Source organism: Gossypium hirsutum, chromosome D11 (assembly GCF_007990345.1).
Source record: "Gossypium hirsutum isolate 1008001.06 chromosome D11, Gossypium_hirsutum_v2.1, whole genome shotgun sequence".
Taxonomy (NCBI): domain Eukaryota; kingdom Viridiplantae; phylum Streptophyta; class Magnoliopsida; order Malvales; family Malvaceae; genus Gossypium; species Gossypium hirsutum.
In genome coordinates, this window is record NC_053447.1 from 44,011,137 (window position 1) to 44,029,187 (window position 18,051).

General features: G+C 33.3%; 1 protein-coding gene across 1 annotated transcript; it reads left to right on the forward strand.

Moving 5' to 3' along the window:
• The first annotated feature begins 2,325 nt into the window (after window positions 1-2,325).
• LOC121223090 (uncharacterized) lies at window positions 2,326-4,338 on the forward strand. The gene is made up of 2 exons (XM_041104084.1): window positions 2,326-2,704; window positions 3,828-4,338. The coding sequence occupies exons 1-2, from the start codon at window positions 2,523-2,525 to the stop codon at window positions 4,249-4,251; spliced, it is 606 nt and encodes a 201-aa protein (XP_040960018.1). The 5' UTR covers window positions 2,326-2,522; the 3' UTR covers window positions 4,252-4,338.
• Window positions 4,339-18,051: the final 13,713 nt, after the last annotated feature.

An 18,051-nucleotide genomic window follows, 5' to 3' on the forward strand; every position in this document is an offset into this window, starting at 1 on the left:
TTATTGCTAAAATAAGCTAAACTAAGCTACCGGGATCTCAAAAACGTAAAAAAAATTAAAAACGGGGGTTAGAATCACTTACTATGAAGATTGGAACCTTGAAAAACCCAAAATATGGCTTCCCCCTTGCTGATTTCGTTCACTATGAAGAAGATGATATTTTTGGCCATCTTTTTCCCTTTTTAATTCTTTTTATTACTAGACTACAAAATTGCCCCTAACTTAAAAATTTCCTATTTCACTTATCTCATATCCATTTTTGTCTACCAACTTAACCAATGGTCTAATTACTATATAAGGACCTCCAATTTAAAGTTTCATAACAATTGGACACCTTTAACATGTAGAACTCAACTTTTGCACTTTTTACAATTTAGTCCTTTTGACTAAATTGAGTGCCGAAACGTCGAAACTTTCGAACGAAATCTTCACGAAATCATTTTGTGAAAATTTCGACCATAAAAATATAAGAAAAATAATTTTTTTCTCATCGAATTTGTGTCCTGAAACCACTGTTCCGATAAACTTGAATTTAGGCCATTACAATTTTGTAGGTGTTTATTCATTCGTTTATGTTTTGGGAAATAAGACAATGTGGTAGAATTTTGTTGGTTTTTGCCATGATGCTTGGTTAAATTCATAGTTTATTTATTCTTAGGATTTATTAACAATGTTCATTTTATATCGTTTGGCTCCTAGAGATATATCTGATGATTGAACTGCTCCGATGGTTGATTTGATGATTTCTTGATGAGGTATTAGTTACATGTTGAATGGTTTATGATTGGATTGGATTATTTGCCTTATTATGTTATATTTTTGATGTCTAGTGTAGAGGTATCGATATCCAGGATTTAAAAATAATACCTCTGTGATTTTCAAAACTGTAGGAAGTCAGTTCTGCAATTTGGTATCGATACCATATCACGAGTATCGATATTCGGGGTAATATAATCAATAATTTAATAATGGTACCAATAATTTTTGAGACTTTGATTTTTAAATAAGAAATAGAATGCTGATTTGGTATCAATTTTCCAATCAGTATCGGTACCATTTAAGAGAAATATAAATACCTTTATTACTGTATTGATACATGCATACTTGTTCAAGAATTTTTGTCAAATGGTTCAAAAGCATGTATATTTTTTAATATTAGTTCCTTTGAAATATGATGAGAATGTTTTAATGTTGATTAATGTATGTTAGACTTAAAAATTCGCATGAATGCTATACAAAAAGAATGGTTTCTTAATAATGTGGTTGTTTACTATGACTATAATGTGTGATGGTCGTGTAGCGTCCTATCACCCGGGCTCGACGATCGGGCGAGGTATAGGGTGTTACATTGATGGTATCATGAATACCCATTAAGGAAACAAAAATAATCTTTTCCAACTAAACGATCGAGCATTTGGATAATTGATACGACCCCGCCCCGGAAACATTTTTGATTCAGCTCATTCGAGCTCAATTCAGCTCATTGAGCTCGTATTAGCTCTCTAGCTCATTTAAGTTAATTTGCTGGAATAAATTGAATAAGTTAGTTTAGTTATTTAATTTAGCTCAAATAAGTGTTAGTAAATTAATTAGTTTAAATCTGAACATCTTTAATATTTCTTGAGTTTAATTGATTTTGTTTTATTTAGTACAGCAATTTAATATGTCTTAGTTAGTTCATTACATCATTTAATATGTTCCAGCCTAAGACAATTTAATTGACGAATTAATTTGTTTCTTTTTATTACAGCTAATTGTTGTGTCTTGGCTGCTGATTTATCATGTTTAAGTCAGCCGAATTTATGAGCAGAATTAATGTGTCCTTGTGTGGTTGACGAATTTAATATGCCTTGTTGACCAAATTTATTTTGTCTTAAACTTGAGTTAATGGCTGATTTAAATGTGTGCAGGTGCATGGAAATGGGGACGAAAATTAAAGAAGGTTTAATTCTTTGCTGCCGAATTTAATGTGCCCACAATGGATTTAATTTGCTGAATTAATTCATGTTGGTACCTCCTCCCTTAGACGGCATTAAAGGAGCTGCTGGTGCTTTTTCATGTGGCCATTTAATGGACAGATTTAATGGGTGCATGCTTGCCGAATTTAATGTGCAGCAAAAGACAAGCATTCAATGAGATGTTGAAGAAAGCATGTTGGAATTCATTAAAGAAGCTATTGCCGAATTTATGGGCCATATTGCATGTATTTATTTTGTCTTAAAACAAGAATTAAAGGTTGTTTTAATTTGGTGCAGGAATTTGGGCATGGACGGCATTTAATTGCTGCTGATTGCTCTCCTCCATGCATTCCTTCATGAACAGCAAGGGCCTTTTTGGGAGTTTATTTTCATTTTCCAAAGCAGCTCAATTCAGCTCTTTAATTACCTTGGAGGACGCCCCAGCTGATAAATAAATTTTTGCTATCTTTTGGCCATTCGGTTTCATGAGTTCACACACACAAGGCTGTTCCTATCTGATGTTTACACCATGGGCTGTTGGAGTTCCCCAAAACGTCATTAAAAATGGGCAAGCTGTTCAGCTCACAAGGAGGCTTCATTAAGGTGCATTCAACTTCATTGGCCGAACCAAGACCTCTTATTCAGCTCACCAATACTTCCATTAATGTCCAGCTAAATGGTCTCCATCTAGAAGCTGCCCAATTGAATTCTTCATGCATGAAGCTTCCCAAAAACGTCCCAATAAGGTTGCTGGAAATTTCCAGCCTTTTTTGTTTTAATTTTGGCTGACCATTCAGCATCTTATTAGTCCATTCGGCTACTTTAGGAATTTATATTATAAATAGTTGTTTTGTAATCATTTTGGGGTTAGACAATATACTTTTGAATCTTATATGATATATGATTACTTTGTGAGTTTGTTTTCAACTCTCATTGTTCTCCAAAGACTCGTCTGACTTATCAAGTAACCCTTGTGGCGTCAACCCGTCTTTCTTTCCGAACTTATCACTTTGTACCCAAAGTGTGGCGTTCAAATTATACCGAGGTTCCTATCATCTTTGATAGCGGGTCGAGGTTCCAATTTATTCGTTTTCCATCCATACAAACATACCTAAGTATTCATATAAGTCCCGGGTTAACACACTTATATTGTGTTGGTTCAACTTGAATACTTTATTTTCATTCACATATCAACCTCAATACATTCCATCACCACTTTTGAACTAATTTGAGCCTTTATCTTTTCTTTCTTAACCTATTTTTGACAAACCTTAATATTACTCCAATTCACGATCGGGCACATCAACGACTCGACTCTCATCACCGAGGCCGGGGTGTATCAATAATAATGGGCAATGGGAAGTGGTTTTTTTCATTACATTATTTAGTTTTTGGTAATCGATGCATACTCTTCAACCAGTAACTGTTCCTGTTGGAATTAAATCATTTTTACTATTCTCGACTACAATTAAACCTCCCTTCTTCTAAACACACTTGGTGGGGCTAACCCATTCACTATCAAAGATAGCATAAACAATACTTGCATATAACCATTTAAGCAATTCCTTTTTGGCCACCTCCTTCATAGCTAGATTAAGTCTACGCTAATCATCCACCACGAGTCTTTTCCCTTCTTCTAATCTGATCTTATACTGACAGAATGTATGATTGATTCCTTTAATGTCAGTAATTGTCCATCTTATTGTTTTTTATGCATTTTTAGGACATTCAATAATGCCTCATCCTATTTTGCGTTTAAGCATGTAGCAATAATCCTGCTAGTTTGATGCTATTACCATTTAAAGATTTTGATCTCATTTTCAGAATGGATTGGTTGTCTGAACATGGTACTATTGTGAGTTGTTGCAGGAAACAAGTTAATTTGAAATGTAAGAATGGTGAATTTATTTTTGTTAAAGCAAATGGAACCAATTGTACGACAAATGTGATTTCGACAATGATAGCTCACCAATTTATCAGGAAAGAGTGCAAAGCTTATGTTCTCAATTCAAAAGTGGCAGAATCCAAAATCGATCAAGTACCGAGAGTTCAAGAATATGTTGATGTATTTTCGGAAGAATTACCGGGATTATCACCAACTCAAGAAGTTGAATTTGTAATTGAACTTGTATTAGGAATAACTACAATTTCAATAGCTCCATACAGTATGGCTCCTACCGAGTTAAAAGAGTTGAAAGCACAGTTACAGGAATTGTTAGACCATGGATTTATTCTACCGAGTGTGTCTCTTTGGGGTGCTCTAATTTTATTCGTGAAAAAAAAGATGAGTTGATGATATTATGTATAGATTATCGACAACTGAATTGTATTACTATCAAGAATAAATATTCATTACCTCATATTGATGATTTATTCGATCAGCTGAAGGGAGCTATAGTATTTTCAAAGATTGACTTGAGATCCAAGTATTATCAGTTGCGAGTTCAAAAGCTAGATGTACCGAAAAAATGCATTCAGAATTAGATATTGTCACTATAAATTTCTAGTGATGCCATTTGATTACACTAAACATCCTGAGGCATTCATGGAGTTGATGAATTGGGTATTTCAACCATATTTAGATCAGTTTTTTATGGTGTTCATTGATGATATCTTGACTTATTTGCTGAACGAGTCAAATCATTCCGAGCATTTGAGAATTGTGTTGCAAACTGGAACAACAGAAATGTGCAAGTGTGCACAACGCAACAAGTAATAAAGTGACAAGTAAATGTCAAGTTATCGTACCCACAAGAACTGTGAAAAGAATTATTTATGAATGCAATTAAAAACACTTTGGTGAAGAAAAATATTTTTGATTTGAGGAAGTGATTAAAAACTAAGATTTTTAACTAAGTAAAATAAATAAAGAGAAAGTAAAAGTTCTAATGCACGATTTCAAAAGATAATTTTAATCAAGATGACATAATTGTGTTAGATTAATTACATTTCTTAACTTAGAATTACTAAACTCATGTTCATGTTGTTACGAATAAATTCATAGTAACTTGGTAATTTGCTAACTTATGAATATATTCACTTACCAAAATTCATTTATCTCTTGACTATATCTCTATGTCAATTCAAAAAATTAAACAAATTTGAATAAGCAAATGCGTTAATGTACACACATACTTATGAAATTAAAAATAGTCTCTTGTACATATCTCTATGCCAATTAATTCAATCTCATAAGCACATAAAATATTACGTGAGGTAACAATGTATTCCTACCTTGAAACAATTTAATCACAATAATCTTGCAAGTTATGCAAGTCTAATGTATCGTTAGATACCATTGTTAATTTAACTCTCAGTTACCTTAGATAATTAAACATGCACTAATTAAGTATCGTGTCAATTAATTACAATTTCAATCTATTTAAATAATTAATTCATTAGTTACCTTACAATTGTAATGCAAAAATAACTTAGTCATCATTTTACTTAATCAAACATCTTACCAATGCCTACAAAAACACAAACACAATTTTAATAAATTAAGTGGACAAAATGCAATCAACCTAACATGAATTAAATTTAAGAACATATCAACATCACAATTATTCATAGACATGTTCATAACAACAACAATAAAATTAAAAGGATAAAGAACAAGGATCAAATCAGGTGTTTCTTCGGAGCTTGACTAAGTTGCCCTGCTCCTCCTCCTCTGCTTGTTCTTGTTGAGCCTAGACTTCTACGAACACTTGAATGTTGCTCCAAAAGGTAGTTGAAGGACTCTTTTCAAGAGATGAAATCAGCAAGGGAATAGGGAAGAAAATGAAGAACAACGAAAGGGGATTGAAGAGAAAAAAGTGAGAGAAAAGTGAAAGGATTAGAGGTTTTGAGATGATTTTCAAATGAGCAGCCAATGAAAGTTTTTATAGGTTGAAAATGGCTGCTAAGAAAAAGCAAAAATCAGAAGCCATAAACTCCCCTCATGGCCGGCCACACATGTGGCAAGTTTGAAGGTTTCAAACTTGCTATTTTAAGGTAGGGGCAAACTAGAAAGGCATGATAAGTGGAAGGGTTTGAATGCAAATTCAAGGAGTCTTCAAGGGCTATTTTGCAAGCCAAATATTTAGCCGAACAAGTTGATTCGTCAGCATGTGGGACGGTTTTGGGTAGCCCAATGCTTGGTTGGATTGGTTTTCTCGGTTCAACTCAATTGAGCCTATTTTCATAATTAATTCATAATAATTATTTAACTCAAAATAATTTAGATTAAAATTAAAATTAATTAAATTATGATTTAATATTCATAATTTGGACCATCTTAGGCTAAAAAATTAATTCGCCTCGATGCTTCAAAATTGCTTCTAGGTTTTGTGCTTCTAGTAGTGTCTGCCAAGCCAATTTTCTTCCTTTGTGCTAATCTATCGAAAATAAATCAAAATTAATCAAAATTTAGTATAAAATTAATTAAAATTCAACATATTAAAAATTTAACTGCAATTTAATTATTTTATAATTTTCGACAAGAATTTTACCGAAACTGCATGAATTTGAGTTAAAAAGGGCTTGAAAAAGTGTGTATATTTTTGGGTTTCCACAAACTCAAAATGAAAAATAACTTTATGCGAATTTTAGCAAATATGAATTTTAGTTATGGGAAGTTGGTTTTCTGGGACATGTTATCCCTAGTTATGGAATCAGGGTTGATCCGAATAAAATATTTGCAATTGTTGATTGGAAAGTTTCAAAGAATGTTTCCCAAGTTCATAGTTTCTTGGGTTTAGCAGGATATTATTTGTGTTATTTTCAAAACTTCTCTATTATAGTATCTCCAATGACTAAGCTTCTACAGAAAGATGTTAATTTTGTTTGGACTGATAAATGCTAGAAAAGTTTCGAGCAGTTGAAGAATATGTTAACCGAAGCTCTAGTATTGTCTCAACCTGAAACTGGGAAAGAATTTATTGTGTACATCGATGCATCTCTTTGTGGTTTAGGTTGTGTTTTGATGCAAACTGGAAAAGTAATTGCTTATGCCTTGAGGCAACTGAAGCCACACGAATGAGGCTATCTGACACACGAATGAGAAAAGCCATATTTTACTGACCATAAAAGCTTGAAAGACCTAATGACTCAGAAGGAATTGAAATTGCATTAGCATAGATGGCTTGAATTTCTAAAAGATTATGATTTAGTAATTGATTATCATCCCAAGAAAGCTACTATTGTTGACGATGCTTTGAGTTAGAAATCTTTGTTTGCTCTAAGAGCTATGAATGCAAACTTTACAGTGGAACATGATGGTTCTATTTTGGCTGAGTTGATACTAAAGCCGGTATTTTCATAAAAAATTCAAGAACTTCAGAAAAATGATTCAGACTTGTTGTTAAAGCTTCAATTAGTGAAAAGCAGGCGAAAGATAGATTTTTGCATCGGGGTTAATGATTGTTTATATTTTTGAAATCAGCTGTGTACCAAATGATTCAAGATTAAAGCAAAAGTTGTTGAATGAAGCTCACAATAGTGTTTACTTGATTCACCCAAGTAGTACAAAAATGTTAATGATTTTAAAAAAAGTTACTAGTGGTATGGTATAAAACATGAAATAACAGAGTTTATGTCCAGATGCCTAGTTTGCCAGTAGGTGAAAGTCGAACATCAGGTTCCATCAGGTTTATTACAACCTGTGATGATTCTAGAGTGGAAATGAGAACAAGTCACAATGAATTTTGTTTCAGGATTACCTTTGACTCTGAAAAGGAAAAATTCGATATGGGTTCTCGTCGATAGGTTAACGAAATTAGCTCATTTTATATCTATTTGAACTAACAATCTACTTGAGAAATTGGCAAAATTGTATGTTTAAGAAATTGTGAGATTACACGGTGTACCATTGTCGATAACATATGATCGTGATCCACAGTTTACTTTTAGATTTTGGGGTAAATTGCACGATGCTCTAGGCTCTATATTGAACTTTAATACCACTTTTCATCCACAAACAAATGGTTAGTCGGAGCGAATAATTCAAATTTTGGAAGATATGTTGCACTGTTGTGTTATTGAGTTTGAAGGTAGCTTTGAAAAATATTTACTGTTGGCTAAATTTACGTATAATAATATCTATCAATCGAGCATAAAAATGGCTCCGTATGAGGCTTTATACGGACAAAAATGTAGAAGTCTGTTGTATTGGTCCACAAAAATCTTATGCTGCGTTTGAGATAACTTGAAAGCTGCGTTTGATCGCCAGAAATCTTATGCTGATTTAAAATGTAAAGATATAGAATTTTTTGTCAGTGAGAAAGTCTTCTTGAAAGTCTCACCCTGAAAGAAAGTGTTACGTTTCGGAAAAAAGGAAAACTTAGTCCCATATTTATCAAATCGTACTAAGTACTATAAAGAATTAGACCCGTAGTGTATCGCTTGGCATTACTGTTAAAACTCGACGAAATTCATAACATTTTTCACATATCGGTGCTCTTACGTTATTGTTCTAATCCATCACAGGTTTTATATACGGATGAAATTGAGTTACAACCTTATTTGATTTATTATGAGGAGCCAGTGAAAATCTTAGCTCGAGAAATGAGAGAATTGAGAAATAAGTTTGTACCATTAGTTAAAGTATTGTGGCATTGACATGTGATTGAAGAAGCGACGTGAAAAATAGAAGAAATGATGAAATCTTAGTATCCGAATCTTTTCTCTGGTAAGATTTTCGAGGATGAAAATTTCTTTAAGGGGAGAGTTGTAATATCTCGTTTGTCGGTGGTTTTGAGACCACAATTCTGATATGAGAAAGTTAGTTATTGACTTAATTTTTATGGAGTTATATCAGGGTTATATTAAATTTTGGTGAAGAAATTTTATTACTTAGTTAGTTAATTAAGTAAAAAGGATTTAATTGTAAACATTGAGAAAGTTAGTTGCTATTAGTAAATTGGGTTCAAAAGCTTTAGAAATTTAATTTGGTGGCCTTAAAAGGTAATTAGACCATCATTATATATGATGGACAATAATGGGTATTAAGTAAGCTTGAGTGCATGTTTTATTAAATGATAAAAAGGTAAATTAGTAAGAAAAACTTAAGAAAGTTGACAAAATAATGCTATCATCTTCTTTATTGCAAAGTTTCACCAAAAATTAAAGGAGGAACCACCATTTTTATCAAGTTTGAGGTTCGGTTATATTCATAGCTTGCAACTAGGTCCAGCTAACCCGTACCTTCATTTTCAAAACTGTAAAAGATTTTAGATGTTGCCATTGATGAAACCTTGTTATTTTTTAATGTTAAGTGATGGAGTTGAAGTGTTAGTTGTTGATTTTGATTAGTTTACTAATTGATTTTTGATAGTTTTAGTAAAAGGAGTAAATTGATTAAATAATTAAAATTTCATGAAAATTGTGTAATTAGTGAATAATAGTGGACTACCCTAGCTTAGAATGAAATTTGGCTAGCTTTGGAAAGTTGTAAAAAAATTTAATTAGGAAACTTTGAGTTTAAGGATTCAATTGCGATAAATGAAAAGGTTCAGGGAAAATGTGTAATTAATGAAAATTTAAGGGACATATGCATTGAATTGAGTGTGAATTGTATGTAAATTTAATAGATTGTATTTAATTATTATATAGATCGAGATATTCAATTTAAAGTTTGAAATGTTAAAGGTTTCGGTTACATGAGAACTTATCTAGGCTTATGTTTTTGATTGCTTGTGGTGAGTTCTTGGCTGATTTTTGAATGCATTGTTGTGTGAATTTGTTGTGTTAAAATTCTAGATTCACTAGGACCAACTACGAGCTAGAAAAGTATAGTTTGAACTTTCGACATTGCGGCGGAAGCATATTGGTGAGTGTTTGCAATCATTGCTCATAGACATGAGTCATGTACTATTTGATAATTTAGTAGTAGCCTAAACCCCTTTCGAGTGTGAGCTTTCTCATTTCTATGTTTACCTTGTGATTTATGAGCGTATGAGATTATAAAAATATGTATAGTGATGAGATGTTATGTCATGTGATATGTGGTTATGATAACTATTGTGAAAAGTGCAAATGCATACATGAGATAAATATGTGAAATGACAGTGACATAGTTTTAGTAAAAATGCAAATATGCAGTGATAGTGCATGGGTAATTGGCAAGTGATATGTGTTTGTTTTCGGATATTTTGGCCTTGTAATCTTGAAACTATTGGATATAGTTGGCATGCAATAGGATTGTGAGTACTCACCTATATGTATAGTGATTTTGGGTGTTGAGGCCCTTGGACATGTTTGTGGGATAAGGGAATGTGATCTAAGCTCCATTCAACGGGACATGTGAGGGAAAATAAGGAGAGTGTTAGCTATACACTTCACTTTTGGGATAAGTTTGACTTTATGAGTCATTTGGTGTTATTGGAGATCCGTGTATCTGATGTGTGGTGATAGTGCTAACTTTGTGTTCCATACCTCAAGAGCTAATTTATCAATATACGTGATTGTGTGAAATGTGATACATGATTAATGGAACATGTGTTATGTGACATATGCTTGAATGGGTACATAAATGCTATGTAAATGAACTAATAGACAATGCATGAGTAGGTATTATATGTAAATGAACTAATATATATATATGGTTCTTTTGTGGATGCATGATGATATGTTTGTGTAGTGGTTATTCTAATCACTCACTCAGTTTATTTAAGCTCACCTACTCTTTTCAACATATGCAGATTGGTGACGTTTTGGTGTGGGCAGTTGGTTTTTCGAGGGAGTGATCCAAGGAAGACTTGTAAATATTTCGTAGGTGTTTATTATTTATTTATGTTTTAAGGAATATGGTAATGTGATAAACCTGTTGTTTATGAGCATTTTTCTTATTATTGCTTTTGTTTATGAGGTTTATGAGTTATAAATATGCTTAGGTTCATGAACATTGATGATGGCATGGTGTTTCTTGCTCGAACACAATCTGACATTTTGAACTATGAAATTTAACCGTTTGGATGATTATTTGTCGAAGTATTTGTTGCATGATGTTTTGAAACTAAAATGGAATGGACTAAATACTTTTGTACGCTGTATTTTTATGGTTTCAGGTAGAGGTATCAATAATTAGGTTTCAAAAAATGGTACCTCTTTGTTTTGAAATTTGCAAGGAAGTCAGAATAGAGATTTGGTATCGATACCTTTACTCGAGTATTGATACTTGGGGTAAATATATCAATACCCTAAGACATGTATCGATAATATTTTATAGTATGATTTTCTAGTGAGAAACAAAATGGAAGTTTGGTATTAATTTTCCAAGTGGCATCGATACCATTTAAAGAAAATATTGATACCCTAGGGTCAGTAACTATACCTACATGTTTAACTTTCAAATTTTGCTACGTGGTCCAAATGCTTCATTATGTAACTCAGTAATGTACATTGATGTATGTCTAACATGATTCAATGATGATTAATGTATGTATGTCTTGAAACCTGTTTAAATGCTTTGAATGACATGTGTTTGCTTTAATAAAGTGAACACTGTAATGTACAAGTAGAAAGATGGTGGTGTGGCATCTTTATATTCGAGTTCAACCACCAGGCTAGGTATAGGGTGTTACATTTGTGGTATCAGAGCTCTAAGTTCATGTGAGAGCTAGTGCTCAAGATGATGGTACATCCTCTGCATCTCCTGTGCCACCATGTATAGTGAACATACCTGATGAGGGTGTAGGCCATCTAATGGAATCAATGATAGGAGTGTTTCAGCAGATTGTTGGTGCTAACCCTACTCCTGTTGAGGTTTCGTTGACTCAGAGTTTGATACCTACTTTTACTCCTTCTAGAGGCCGTGGTAGAGGTAGTGAAGACTGGTTGGGCAACAGATTGTTTCATATACTGCTGCTGTATAGGTTGAGTTTGGAGGTCCAGCTCGAGTTTATATTGTTAGGGAGTTGGAGGATCAGGATCCAACTGATGTCATCCCAAGTACTTTCACTTTGCAATCTACTCCATTGTTTTCTTTAGTTTATTTAGGTTCTATGCATTCGTATATCTTGAGTGAATTGGCTGGTAAGTTAGAGATTCCTGTTGAAACTATTGGTTTAGGTATGACTGTCATTAGTTCTTTTGGTGATAGTGTAGTAGTGAATAAAGTTAATCTTAGACGCCCTCTTATGATTTAAGGACATGTTTTTGCTGTTGATTTTATCGAATTGCCTTTCTATGGATTTGATGTTATACTTGGTATGGACCAGTTAACTGAACATAAGGCTAGAGTAGATTTTAAGACTAAGTAAATTACTTTAAGGAATAGTGATGGGATGGAAATTGTTGTCGTTAGTGAAAAACAAGTTTTTTTTGTCTAATGTGGTTTCGACATTGAAGTTTGTAAGGCTTATTTGGCCTATTTGATGAATTCTGATAGTAAGGAGTTGAGAGTTCAAGATATTTGCACTGTTAAGGATTTTTCGAATGTGTTTCCTGAAGAGTTATCAGGTTTGTGTCGGAACATGAAGTTGAGTTTGAAATTGAGCTTTATCCTGGTACTACATCGGTGTCCATTGTGCCCTATCACATGGCACCAAAAAAGCTCAAGGAATTAAAGATTTAGTTGCAAGAGTTACTTGATAGAGGCCTCATTCGATCGAGTGTATCTATGTGGGGTGTATTAGAATTGTTTGTGAAGAAGAAGGATGGTTTGATAAGAATATGTATTAACTATAGATGTAACACTCCTAACCTGTATCTGTCGCCAGAATAGGGTTTGGCAACTTTGAATGCTCAATTGGTAAGTGATTTTTGTCCCATTTTTAATGATTTCTATGTCTTCGGGATCGTTGTAGCTTAATCTAGCTAGCCCATGGACTAATTTGTGAAACTATTAAATTGTTAGGGATTTACCATTGATGAACATGCTTGAGTTTTGAAGTTTGACGATAGAATATGAATGATTGTTGCTAGATAAACAACTTTTGTAAAGTGAGTTTTGATAAAATTATCAATTAGGGGATAAATTGAAAAATAAAAAATATTGTGTAGTGAAATTGTGAATTTATGAAATATATGGGCTGTTACTAAATTGTATAAATATCAGTAAGGCTTGGTAAAGGTTAAATTGCATGAATTTCATTTTCCAAGCATAGGGACTAAATTGCAAAGAAATTAAAAGTATAGGGGCAAAATGGTAATTTAGTAAAAAATATGTGTTGGACTAAATAGAATGATATATATATTAAACTGAGTTAAATTTATCCGTATATATCCAATCAGACCTCGTACGAAGTTAGATCGAGGCAAAGAGAAAATCTCAGATTAATCGCCTCCGTATCTACGTATACTCGTCGAGGTATGTTCGTGTAATTAAATTGAGTATTTATATGTTTTGATTGAATTATATGTATCTGATTGGTATAATTGTGATGTATTAATATTGATCACATATCTGGTGATGTACAACGATTATCGAGTGCCGTTTGAACCTTAGGAATTTGTAGGATATAAATGACATGTCATTAGGGATTACCGATTGCAGCTCATGAGAGCTTACTGATTCTTAGCTCATAGGAGCTTACTGATTTACAGCTCGTATGAGCATACATGTACATGAAGTGACAAATTACAACTTAGCTCGCTATGTGTAAGCTATCTTGAGTATCTAACGATATTTTAAATGGTTCAACGGGAAATGTTTTGTTACGAGATGATATGAGTTCGATACGAACTATTACATGTATTTACATGAAATACATGGAAACATGATATATTGAAATATGAAATGGATGATACATGTATATGAAACTTGCTTAATTGTTGTGTTCATCCATGTTTATTGACTATTTTATGTGTTTTACATGGCTAACATATTGGTGAATACATGTGCTTTGTGATAGGATGTAATTGTGGTAAATCTGTGTTTTGGTATATATGATTTATATCGTCATTTGGTACTAGATTTAGAATGGAATTTTTGGTGCCAAATGGATGTGTTTTGGTAAGAAATTTACATGGTAAGTGTTCATACAATTATGCATATATGTGTAAGAGTATGCCCAAAGATCAATCATGAGATGGTTGTAATAACATACTTGATTTCTCATGTTTATTAATATAAGGCAATATAAGGCATTACCATTATTATTTCTGTTTCTTTTCTGTTAGTATAAATAAACTGTTTTATAATAATGTCCTGAGAATAATATGATTATTCTTAAAAAGGTCTGTGGTGAAGTATTATTGTTGACTAGGACAACAATAATGCATTAAGACTAACATGTAATTGATTGATGATAAAGAGTTGTCATTGATATGAAGTGTCAAAATCAATGCATAAATATGTGTGATAGAGAACAAACATATTGGACTGACCCACTATGAGTATGCTTCTTGGATTATTATGTAATTGTGACAACATTACTCATAGCGATTAATATGTATATGATCCTCAGACTTGAGATCATCATTATCCCAACATCGTGAGTTGTATATTTTGATACAGTCAAACGTACACCGTAACTGGTTGTTCTATAAAGGTTGATGTTAGATATACCACAATCTATGTAGAGGGATATGGTTGATCAATATAGGATAAGTCCCTCCTACATAATTGGAGTAATATCTTAGGCCACTTGATTGAGTGAGACTAGAAATGCATAGCCATGCTCAAATAAGTTTATATGAGATATCATACTTATTTGTATATCATAGTCTACTCAAGATATCAAGGAACATGGGATGGACTATGTAAGTGTGACTATTCCATGACTTTTGTCCAATCCAGAGATAAAGGACTTAAGGATTAATGCATGAAAGGTTAATCGCAAAAAGGTTATGTCGAATCATGATTTCTTGTAACTTAGGTAGTAATGATGCATTGCTAGATGCCACTCATTGTTTGTAACATTAGAATCGTTCTAGTATTACTGCTAACGTTACAAAAACCTATAGGGTCACACCATATGGTTGAAATGAACGGAATAAAACATGGTTGGTATTGTGTTTGGTTGTCACATGAATTAAATTAATTGGCTAATCAAATATCGAACATATTCTATGTACACGATTGTTGTACACATAATGAGAACTATGTTCTATTAATATATGAATTTGGTTCGTATATAAATTTAAATAAATATAGTTTACCGAAATCCTTGTTATAATTAATGTAATTATAATTTTTGATTTAAAACATTATTATATTTATTTATTTTTAATTATGATTATTATGTTCGGATAAAAATTTTATGAATTATGATTCATTATATAAATACCAATTATAAGAGGGTTAGTGAGTGAGAGTTTTAAAAAACCATAAGAAATAAAATCCTGAAATTTTGCTTGTGAAGTCTAGCAGCCGTCAAGCAAAGAATTCTCCAAAACAATTTTGGGGATTTCTTCCGTTCATTGTCAAACTGGGTGGATCACGTAGAGGTCAGAATCACGAAAGGTTGTGGCTTGGTTCGATAGTAGATTAGGATTCTCATTGCCGATGAGTCGTTGTCTACTCAGATTGAAATTATGGTAATTTCGAAACCATTATTTCACCCCGATTCGTACCTCGCACATGGATCCATTGGTTGGATCGCCGAAATTATTTTTTTATTAATTTTCGCTGCGCCATGGGGGTACTGGCTTTCCCAACAATATGTTAGTTGATCAATTGGTTAAATTGATTATATGGTTGGTCATGTTTATAAGTTGTCATTTGAGGTGCCTAAGGGCATATTGGTTGTATGTGAATATACTACATGTTTAAAGCTTGTTTATGCTAGGTTTGGGTGCCTTATTTTGGCATGCCTATATGCGTAATGTTTGGTGTAGGTAAATGTCAAATTGGGTGAAAAATATGGCATGTAAAATGGCCTATTTTCGTCCACATGGGGAGAGACACGGGCGTGTGTCTCAACCGTGTGAGACACACGGCCAGGTGACACGGTCGTGTCCCCTGTAGGTTTCAAAAGGTACAAGTCAGGCTGTTACTCGGCCTAGCACACGGCTTGGCACACGGGCTTGTGAGGCTATTTCGAAGGGTACACTGCCTAACACATGGGCGTGTGGCTTGGCCGTGTGGCCCAAGTCAGTGACTTACACGGGCACAGACACGGGCTGGGACATGGTCGTGCTTCCCTATTTTGAATGCCCACATGGCCTAAGACACGGGCGTGTCTCTTGACCGTGTGAGTCACATGGTCTGGCCACATACCCGTGTGACCCTTGCAGCTTTAAAAATTTTTACTATTTTTTGAAAAAAATTTTGAGTTTTCGATTTAGTCTCGACTTGTTTCTAACACGTATTTAGGGCCTCGAAGGCTCGTATAAGGGACAATATGTATGATTTGACTTGGTTGTAATATGCTTATTGGTATGTGATGAAATGTTTGAATTTTTCTGCCCGTTTGAATTATAAACTACGGTAATGCTCTATAACCCTGTTTCGGCGACGAATACAGGTAAAGGGTGTTACATAAAACATGCATAATAAGACCTACTCGAATAACCAAATTTCATTCAAACAATATACCATATAAGGCACCTCAAAATCATGTACTAGATTTAACTACACATATGCATAATTGGTCACCTTGCTACCATTTTTAAATATACCATACTTGACTTATACCATGGCATTATAACTTATCATTTGAACCATTATTTTCATGCATCTCAAATACACATATACCTAACTTATATATATTTGACCATAATTCATCCATATATATTTAGCTTAATTCCATACCAAGTTATACTATAATTGACCACTAGCCAAAATCATATTCAAACATACCAAATGGGTTATAATTCAACCAATTATACTTGACTAAATTTCATATCAAAACATGCCCTAATTGATCATTTTGCAAACATGCCAACACTTACCACTTTGGCCATAAAACCATGCGTCAATTTGATCATATAAACACCAACCATTAAGCATCAAAGTGCGAAAAGCACACAAACCATCAATGCATCAAGATAACATAAGTTTCACAAATTCAAAGCAACTTTACATGCCAATATCATTAACTAAACATTAGACATAGTCCACCTATACATGCCATTATAAAAACGACCAATGCATCAAAATATACCAATAAAACCAATGGATAGTGTGATGGATCTCCGACTAGCTTCCAACCCGATCGAGCTTTCGATAATCTGAAAAGTAGGAGAAAGATAACCTCATAAGCAATGAATATTTGGTAATCTTGTATAAATTTTAAACACAACATTCCATTTCAATAATGAACTTTATAGGTTAAATATAAACCTATACCAATGCCTCAAGATCTATCAAACCATAATCATCAACTCACAATGGAATAAGTCTATTAACACTACATATACATATCATTCCTAGCATAGTAGGATTTCATAAGACTTTAAACCCTTCCGTTTACTTACTTATTTACTTTAGCTTAAATAACAACATCAATTCATTAATTAGCATATTTGTTCATGAACTAGGTATATTCATCCATGAAATACGTAAATTTCTCATATACAAGTACATCTTTCAACTCATCATTCCCTTTTATTTCATCATATTCCATTTCAACTATGAACTTAGCATTTCATTACCTTTCCTCACCTGTTTCACATGCATAATACAAAAAATATAAGCATAACATCAACCATGACTACGAGCTAGTGCATTTAACACAGCTCTTTTGGAATCAACCACATGATAAACCATTTCATAAGGAATTACATATGTAACACCCCTAACCCGTATTCGACGCTGGAATAAGGTTACAGAGCATTACCGAAATTTTCAATTCAAAACAAACAAAAATTTTAAACATTTTATTTCATATCAATAATTATAGCAAAACCAATCCATAACATGCATATTGTCCCTTTTACTAGCCCTCGAGGCCCTAAAAACACATTAGAAACAAGTTGGGAATAAACCAAAAACCTATAGAATTTTTTAGAAAAAAAATGACATTTTTTTTTAAAATTGAAGGGGTCACACGGCCGTATGGCAAAGCCATGTGACTCACAAGACCAAGAGTCATGCCCATGTCTCAGGCCGTGTGCCCTGTAACTCACTGACTTGGGTTATACGGCCAAACTATATGCCAGTGTGCCAGGCTGTGTACCCTTCGAAATGACCTCACACGCCCGTGTTCCAGGCCGTGTGCTAGGCTGT